Source organism: Nomascus leucogenys, unplaced genomic scaffold (genome assembly GCF_006542625.1).
Source record: "Nomascus leucogenys isolate Asia unplaced genomic scaffold, Asia_NLE_v1 Super-Scaffold_285, whole genome shotgun sequence".
Lineage (NCBI taxonomy): Eukaryota > Metazoa > Chordata > Mammalia > Primates > Hylobatidae > Nomascus > Nomascus leucogenys.
In genome coordinates, this window is record NW_022095770.1 from 1,894,603 (window position 1) to 1,904,214 (window position 9,612).

The 9,612-nt window shown below is 48.8% G+C and overlaps 1 protein-coding gene across 1 annotated transcript; it reads left to right on the forward strand.

Moving 5' to 3' along the window:
- Positions 1–1,294: 1,294 nt before the first annotated feature.
- KRT37 (keratin 37) lies at positions 1,295–5,327 on the forward strand. Its single transcript, XM_003279422.4, has 7 exons — positions 1,295–1,848; positions 2,036–2,118; positions 2,947–3,103; positions 3,449–3,610; positions 3,690–3,815; positions 4,297–4,517; positions 4,888–5,327. Exons 1-7 carry the CDS (start codon positions 1,357–1,359, stop codon positions 4,994–4,996), a joined length of 1,350 nt encoding a protein of 449 aa, XP_003279470.1. The 5' UTR covers positions 1,295–1,356; the 3' UTR covers positions 4,997–5,327.
- Positions 5,328–9,612: the final 4,285 nt, after the last annotated feature.

The window sequence follows — 9,612 nt, forward strand, 5'->3', positions numbered from 1 at the left end:
TAAGCCCCTTCTTGCCCTCCCCTTAGGCCCAGCACTGGCGGGGCAATGACAGAGTTGTTCTCACAGGGCGCCATGGTGAAGTGAAAAGAGAAGGGGCCTAGCAGACATGAGGCTGAATCGAGCCTTTGCCGGTTCACTAACTGTCAATCGAAAATGTACAAATGTACTTCACTCTAGTTTTCTCATCTGTACATTGAGGCAATGAGTAACCACCTCATAGGTGGTAAGGGTTAGATAGGAAAGAACACAGTAGAATGCCTAGCACACCTAAGTACTCAATCAATGTTAGTTCTGGAACTTTCGTTTGAATACTGCTTGAGCTCTGTGCCCAATCTCCCTTTCCCGGATCAAATAAGATTTTTCTTTGTTAGTAGTTTCTTTCTAGATACTTCCTTGGCCAGAACTATAGATCCCCTGTCTTTCACTAACTCTTGTTGATCTATGGTTCTCATTCAAGTTTGTGTAGAACACCCAGAGATTTCAGAGGCATTGTTTACTCCTGATGAACAGGAAACATTGCCTGTCCGGGAACCAGCACACTGCCTGAGTTACGGGGGATATTCAGGAAACACGCTGAACCAATGAATGAATGAACAAATGAATGAATAGATGATTCTGACTAGTCAACCAAAACTTAATTAGCGCCAGTGCTTCTGGATGTTTTATTGCTTCTCAAGGGAGTATGCAATGTGAAAGAAGAAAGATAAAAAGGTGCCTCTCAATCGTCAAATATCAGTAGATGCATTGGTTTTATTAACTGATATTTTCTCTTCAAAGGAAGGGCTGCACAATGTGCAGGTTTGTTCCCTAAAACCTAAAGTATAATAAAAAAAAATAAATAAAATAAAATAAAATAAAATAAAAAAAAAAACAAAGGAAGGGCTGATTGAGTCTTGCCCAAGTGAAAGAGCCACTGGGTCCCATTGATCCTCTGTGTCTCCTGCTACACAAATTACTGATGGAAAGATTTGAGCCTTCATTGTGACCACATCCACAGAGACCATAGTCCAGAGAGAGCATCTGGGGCCTGATTCAACTGCTGGTGTTTGTTGAGCAGAAACAATGAATCTTTGACTTCCCACCAACAGCCAACCTGATATCAAAGAGCCAAGAGGCATCTCAGATTTGTCAACATTGCTTTAATGAGCTGAGGAACTTTTCATGGTAAACTCAGCAGCTGAGTAACAGGATGATGGCACCACAGCAGGTAGATAATCAAGGCAGGAGGTCAAAGCACTGGAGCCAACACCCACTCAGGATGGGGTATAAAAGGGTTGGGAGGAGAGGAAGCTTCAGTCTCAGTGGCTTAGCCTTCCCAGCTGATCTGAAGCTCCTGTGCAGCCTCAGCCCTACACCATGACCTCCTTCTACAGCAGCTCCTCATGCCCTCTGGGTTGCACCATGGCTCCTGGAGCAAGAAATGCCTCTGTCTCTCCTATCGATGTTGGGTGCCAGCCCGGGGCAGAGGCCAATGCTGCCTCCATGTGCCTCTTGGCCAACGTGGCACATGCCAACAGAGTCCGTGTGGGGTCAACTCCCCTGGGCCGCCCCAGCCTCTGTCTGCCGCCGACCTGTCACACGGCTTGTCCCTTGCCAGGGACCTGTCACATTCCTGGCAACATCGGAATCTGTGGGGCCTATGGCAAAAACACCCTGAATGGCCATGAGAAGGAGACCATGCAGTTCCTGAATGACCGCCTGGCCAACTACCTGGAGAAGGTGCGCCAGCTGGAGCAGGAGAACGCGGAGCTGGAGGCCACACTCCTCGAGAGGAGCAAGTGCCATGAGTCCACCGTGTGCCCCGACTACCAGTCCTACTTCCGTACCATTGAGGAGCTCCAACAGAAGGTGAGGTGCGGGATCACCTGGGCATGCTGGGTCTGAGAAGGCAGAAGCCTTCGCAGGAGGAATCTGCATAAGGTCCAGAGAGCTTTGGGTTCTTGGTTTTTCTTGGACATGAGCGTAAATACCACGCGTGGAGTGGGAGCTTAGAGTGTGGTGCTTTGTGTGTGAACCATCTTTCCGTTTTCCTCAGATCCTGTGCAGCAAGGCCGAGAATGCCAGGCTGATTGTACAAATTGACAATGCCAAGCTGGCTGCTGATGACTTTAGGATCAAGTAAGTCAGGCTGAGGAGGCTCAGTGTGACTTCTCTCCTGCTGTATTTCCAAGGGTCCGCCCCATTACTCAGCCTATATTGTAGGTGTTCAAAAACGGTTTTTGACTAGAAGAATATTTCTCTCCACACCTTAAATTAGCCTATTGCTAGAAATGGTCATTATATAGGAGGAAAGAGAATATAAGCACTAAAAGAAAAAGAAGGGCTATAGTCTAGATTGGTTAGAACCTATGTCATTTTCTCCCATATCTAGAAGATAAGAGGATTTTGCTTTTCAATCAGAAGTAAAATTGAGTCATCACAAAAATAAACTGTCAATGCATAGGTTGTTGCCAGACTCACTGACTCTTGGCCAAATCCATCAGCTGGAGGAATTGTCATTGAAGCTCCTTGGTAGCTAGAGTTGTGCTTGAATGAAGGAGAAAAGCAGGAAAACAATGAGAAATAATGAACCCAAGAGGAAAAGCAGCAAACTGAAGGTCCAGAGGCTTATTTTTAGCCATTCTTTTCCCTGGCCAAATGACTTCTATTATGGCAGAATAAATGATGCATTTGAAGTCAGAACACTTAGGATGAGTCCATGCATTTACTATTAACTGGGCATGGAATTCTGAACAACTCATGTTTTGTTTCTGAGCCTCAGTCTTCCATCTGGTCAATGGGCATAATATCCTGACTACAAACTGTGTAGCTGCAGGGTTGAGCATAGTGTATATTGCCCACGTGAACAAATGAGGATCCAAGGTGGTGTGGGAGGTAGGAAGCCAGGGCAGCCGAGAGGGGCTATTGGGAGCATTCTTTTTGACCTTGTACCTCCTGTGACGGAAGGCTGGAGAGTGAGCACTCCCTGCGCCAGCTGGTGGAGGCGGACAAGTGTGGGACGCAGAAGCTCCTGGATGACGCGACCCTGGCCAAGGCCGACCTGGAGGCCCAGCAGGAGTCCCTGAAGGAGGAGCAGCTCTCCCTCAAGAGCAACCACGAGCAGGTGTGGCCCTGGCTGCTCAGACTCCTGGGGAGGGTGCTGGGCAGACAGGGGAGCTCCTTGGCCCCAGGGCTCTCGGAGCATTGCCTGGGTTCAGCTGGCATCAGGATGCAGGACTGAGGTGGGTCTGAGGGTCCAGAGGGCCTCTGTGGAAAGTGCAGACTTGCCTTGGGCATGAGGAAGGTGTCCAGGTGGGCTCTCCCGAATGCACTCTGGGCAAGACTTTCCCATTTGCTTGTGTGTGGGACTCCCCTCCTACTGCTTGCCAGGGATGGGGTCCTGGTGCTGTCTGCTCCATCAAAGGCCGTTTCCTCATGCAGGCTGTCTGTCCCTTCCTCATTTCTGCAGGAAGTAAAGATTCTGAGGAGTCAGCTGGGGGAGAAGCTTCGGATCGAGCTGGACATTGAGCCCACCATTGACCTGAACAGGGTGCTGGGGGAGATGCGGGCTCAGTACGAGGCCATGTTGGAGACCAACCGCCAGGACGTGGAACAGTGGTTCCAAGCCCAGGTGAGCAGGGGGGTACAGAGCCAGGGAGTATCTGGCCTCTATCTGGGCAGGGAGGTGACCGTGTTTCTCTGTGCTCCAGTCTGAAGGCATCAGCCTGCAGGCCATGTCCTGCTCTGAGGAGCTGCAGTGCTGCCAGTCGGAGATCCTGGAGCTGAGATGCACAGTGAATGCCCTGGAGGTGGAGCGCCAAGCCCAGCACACCTTGGTATGTGTTCTTCACCCTCACTGCACTGCAAGTGCCCCGTGCCATGTCCTAGTAGTAGCATCTCTTAAAGTCTCACAGATCAGTTCCTTCAACATTAAGTCAAGATCTGGGGTCCTCTATACCCGATGGAGACGTCTTGCTGCCAAGTTCAGTGTGACCCAGGGAAATGGTTTCTTCAGAAAATCAAGTCCACTTCCTTTACAACACAGTGCGGAAGTTCAGGCACTCATGCCACAAGATTTTACGAGGTGCCTGCTTTTTGTCAAGCACTGGGGATACAGGGATGAACACGACAGTTCCTTAAGTTAGATTCGTGTGTATGAGAGAGAAGTCTTGGTCATGTTGACAGTGATTTCTCCAGAGCTCTGAGAATGTCCTATGACATTTTGGATTTTGCCCTATGTGTGATGAGTTTGGTCATGATTTTCACTGCTGAGTTTTGGGGCACCTGGATCTCTTACCCCATTATTTCCCACTACAGAAGGACTGTCTGCAGAACTCCCTGTGTGAAGCTGAGGACCGCTTTGGCACGGAGCTGGCCCAGATGCAGAGCCTCATCAGCAATGTGGAGGAGCAGTTGTCCGAGATCAGGGCCGACCTGGAGCGGCAGAACCAGGAGTACCAGGTGCTGCTGGACGTGAAGGCCCGGTTGGAGAATGAGATTGCCACGTACCGGAACCTTCTGGAGAGCGAAGACTGCAAGTACGTGTGATCTGGGCAATTCCTAAGCCACACACATGACTGTCAGGCAATTCCTCAGAGGTAATGGAAGTGCTTGCAGAAGATATCATCTTAACAAACAAGCCTTCCTGTGCTCTCTTGCTCAGTGACTCATTAACTTCTGGTCTGTGCAGACTGGATTATTGAGAAAATGTTCTCTAAATGATAGCCAAGTCCCTAAGCCAAGTCTTCCCCAAGGACTCCTGGATGTGGAAAGACACAGATGAGAGAACTGTTGGTATAGATTCTCTGGTCTGTGTTGGTGGCAGGCCCGGCCTTCGCCCTCATCTTACCCTTGTCCATCAATCACTGAGATGTCTTTTTAATGTAACTCTTCTTTCTCTCCCTGCAGACTCCCCTGCAATCCCTGCTCCACGCCTGCCTCCTGTACTTCTTGTCCAAGCTGTGGCCCTGTCACCGGTGGGTCTCCCTCTGGCCATGGAGCTAGCATGGGGAGATGATTCTGAAGGCCCAAGTTAGGAGATTGAGGCTGGTTGCACTGGGGTCAGGAGTGCCCTCACCTTGCTCAGTCTTCCTTCAAGACCAGACTCACTGAGGCATTTTCCCTAAATCAACCGGTAGCAGACACTTCCAAGGAGTGGCTCCCTGCCTATGCCTCTAAGCTGTATTTTTTGTTGTTGCTAAATTGTTGTAATTATCTTCCATGAAAGCGATTATTTTTCCCGGTGTCTCTTCTTAGTTCTTTTGATTCTATTCCAGTGTTTCAGAATCTCCTAAAATGTAACTGGGTTCCCTGCATTAAATGGTCAATAAACCTCCTTCCTGCACCAAATGCTGTCCCCCCGGTGTTAGTTGTATGTGAGATGTTGGAGAGTACTTGTCGTCAGGTCCTGTGTCCTCACTGGCTCTGACATCTTGCTTCCAGGAGCTCCCTGGGGTGGTCTGGGGCCTCTGGATGAAGGTCCTCTCCTGACATTGGATGTGTATTCACCTTTCCCAGGGATCCCTATAGACTGGTGGAAGGAAGTGATGCCAGTTGCCAAGTTTGAATTCTTTCAGAACAGCTCAGAGCTAACATGTCCCTACCATGCTTTTGGCATCTTCAGCCTCTTGGTATTTTGTCCAAGAGCAAAATCACATCATTTAGCATTCTAATCTCGTCAAAGGAAGGTCATGTTGAGAATTGCCTGAGCCAAGTTGCCAAGTTTTTCCGCTCACTCCAGTTGGCCCCTTTCACAGAGCCATGGAATTCTCTCCCACTCTCCCAAATGCAGAGGCCCAGATTGGGCACTGGAGACTGGGATCTTGGTCCTGGGTCACTTCTAGGCTTTAGTTTTCTCTAGAGAGATGCTGCCACTGATGTTTCTGCTGTCTATTCTGCTGCTGTCTTGGAGGTGCTGGCAGTGAGGGCTGCTGCTGCCATCAGAGCACTCCAAGTCCCTGCCTTCCTCTTGGATGTGGCTCTGGCACTGGCCAAGGTGGTTCACAGCCAGACGCGGTTATAAGCAGGTGGAGGAGTAGCCTGGAGAGGCTGCTGCCTCCCACGCCATGCTAGTCAGTTTATGGCAAGCACCAAGTGTGTCCAGAAGAATGAAACTCTTGGGTCTCAGCTTGTCCATGTGCCCTGGTGCAAAGAGCAATGAACAACTGGTCCTTCTTCATGGTGGCATAGTGTGGGGGAGGTGGATCTTCTCTAGGGTCAGGGAAACTTGGGTTCAAATCCCACCTTGGCGACTCTGAAGTGGGATTTGAACCCACCTTGCTGAGTGAAGTTGGCCAGGTCACTGCATTCTCTTGAGACCTATTCCTTGTTTGTGGAAGTAGGATAGTTGTACTTCCCTCTCACTGTGGTTGAGGGGTAATGCATCTAATGTTCCTGGCATCTAGAAGGTGTTCAGTGGATGTTGGTTTATTGGGGCTCCCTAGGAACCAGTAGGTACAGTCTCTTCCTCTCAGAGAGAAAAAGGAGCTGAAGAGGTAGTAGCAGAACCCATTCTGAGCATCGGGGCCCTAGATTTCTACATTGGTGGCTGGGAAGTTTGGCCATACTCCTTGTTCATGTACACGCAGTAATAAAAGCCATCTTCTGTTGTCATTAGGCCTGTTTCTCACTCCAAGTAGCCTAACTGAATCCAAAAAAAGCATTCATTGGGCCGTCAGAGGACGAGACTGTTTGGTGGGCTCCTGTGGGCTCTTCTAGTGAGGAACCTACAAGAGTCATGTTTTAAGAAGTGGCCGTGACCTCCCTGACCCTCAGTGTGATGGGGTTGTGGAGATCCGACCTGTCCCCACCTTTCTGGGCCAGGTCGCACCCTTAACAAGCTCTACCTATGAGGTCCCATGGCTAGGTGTGGCAGGAGGTGCCACTCAGGTACATAGAAAATGAAGGCTAGAGGCTGGCAGGTGGGTAACCAGCACGGTCAGGACATCTGGACCCCGGGGTTTTACTCACATTCGTTATCCTAGCCTGAGAGCTTAGGGCTCCCTCTGGTACCAAACCCCAGACATCTTTTCTTGCAAGTGATTCCCCGCCTGGACATTCTGTGCCTGTCCCTGGCCTCTCTGCCTCACATACTCTCACCGAGTGGATCGATATAGTCCTGAATGTGGCACAATAGGCTTTGCTTTGGCCACAATAATTGCAACCAGGTGTCTCTTATTTTCCTTCTCCCGAGGCTTCTGCTCCTTTGGCTGGGGGCCACATCTGGTTCTGAGGCACCTAGTGCTTAGCCGGTCCCTCTTCAGTTCGCCAATTCTGCACTGCCTGTGGGCTGATGTGTGATATTTCTTCCCAGCCTTCGCGTGGTAACACCAGTTGCAGCTCATGAGGCCCATGCACTTATGTATTGTTTGACACCAAATGCCGTTTCTCACAAATTCCATCGAAGTGGAAAGGAGAAAGGGTAAACAGCTACAGGCTGCTGGGGTGGACACTGCAGTCACCGAGAGAGCTCTGGGGAAGGGCCCACTGCTGCTCCCACCACTGTCTACACTGGGAAGCCAAGAAGATTGAAGTGAATTTCTGGACTTTCCTGAACAGGAGCATTTTTTATTTGGATAGTTGTTTTGTAGATGATGATATGTGATACCTAAGGCTGATGGTGTGTGCCCCACTCTCCCCTCCTTCCCCCCAGCATCTTCTCTTTGTCTTCCTGACCAAGAACCAAATCAATTTCATCTGTTCTCACGGCCACTTATAATCTTCATGAGCTCAGCTTGGTGAACCATTTTTAATTTATCTTTTGTCTACCTAATTCAGTGTTTCATAACCATGACTTCCCACTTAATGAATATAAAGATACCTTGCCTTCTCACGTAATGTTTTAACTTTCAAAAATGTAAATACCAAACTCGTATCATGACTAAAAGACAGCTCATTTCGAATACAGGTTATGCTTGTTTTCAAATGACACTTCCTCTAACTAAAATAGCTTCCCTGCCATCTGTTTTAGAGATTCCAAACATCACCTCTCCGCTGGGGCTTGGGGGTGATACACAGACTCTCCCAGTTAGAATCACTGTTCCTATTCAAGTATGAGCCCCTGGGCTAAGCTTACCTGTTTTACCTGCCTGCCAGGTGTAATGCGTTTTAGCATCTGAGGAGGAGGGTTTCTCAGTGTCCCAGGCTGCTCTGCCCTGGCCCCAGGCCTTTGCCTCTGACCCCGATAGTGGCCAGTCCCAGGTAGCTATATTTCACACTCATCCTCTCCAAACTTGAATGCAGCTTCTCCCGCTCTAGCCAGCTCTTTCCTTTGACTTCTCAGCTCCCTTGAAGCACACAATTGTCCTAGGAACTTGGGGATGACCTTGGGGCCACTTTTGGTTTCACTTTCTCCTTTGATCCCATATACAGTAATTCGCCCTGTCTTGTAGAGTCCTTTTGCAGCATTTATGTCCTCTGTGCCTTCCTTTACATCAGCACTGCTGGTGGCTGGTTTTGGGTTCCATCACATCCTGCCTGGATTCTTGTAAGAGCCTCCTCCTGCCCTCTTCTGTGCCAGGTTTGTTCTGAACACACCACCAGCCCTTCGCTCTTTTGTGTTCTATTTATTGAGTAAATATTATGTACAAGGCACTGTATTACATGCTAGAGAGCATACAAAATGGAGATGGAGTGTTCCCACTCCAGGGTGCACACTGGGCATGTAAAAAGAAAATGGGGCCGGGCGCGTGTAATCCTAGCACTTTGGGAGGCCGAGGCGGGTGGATCACCTGAGGCCAGGAGTTCGAGACCAGCCTGACCAACATGGTGACACCTCGTCTCTACTAAAAATACAAAATTAGCCGAGCATGGTGGCATGTGCCTGTAATCCCAACTATGCCGGAGGCTGAGGCAGGAGAATCGCTTGAACCCGGGAGGCGGAGGTTGTAGTGAGCCGAGATCACACCACTGCACTCCAGCCTGGGCGACAGAGTGAGACTCCATCTAAAACAACAACAACAACAAAACAAACAAAAAGAGAAAATGAAATGTCAGGGCTTTCTAAATTTATTACGCCAAAGTGAAAAATCAAGCCTTGGAAACTGGGTCATGCCATATAGCTGTTTTTCTTCTCTCCTGCAAAGACTGTTGCTTCCTGACTTGGGTGTTGACATGTTGCATGGTAACCAAGACTCCCTTGTCTATATTCAAACCTAGAGTAAATGACATTGGAGAAGGAGGCCCTTGTGACTGCTACCTTTTTACAATAGAATGTTAAGCAACTCCATGAGAGTGTAATCAATAGCAGTCAATCAGATCTTACATCTGTACATTAGCCTTTGTATGGAAAACGTCGTAATTCTGTTCAGCACCTCTATTTTTGTCTATATAAATGATCTTCATTTTCCCCCTGCACTGGGAGTACTGATTGCCATTCTTCGGTGTTCATGCATCCCTAGAAGACGGCTCTCACATGCCATGCTTGAAAAAACTCTTTTAACCAGATCCTGAGCCTTTTGATTATTTTAGGTTGACAGGCACTGGATTAATTTTCTAAAATTTCTCCTTTGATTCTGTCTTCTGTCTGCTCAAAAACCTCCAGAGGACTCTGTTCTGTTTCTAGCTCTTCAGGCAAGTTGTGTGACCCAGAGCAGGAACTTCACAGCTATTTGTTGAATAAATCCAGTTGGACGG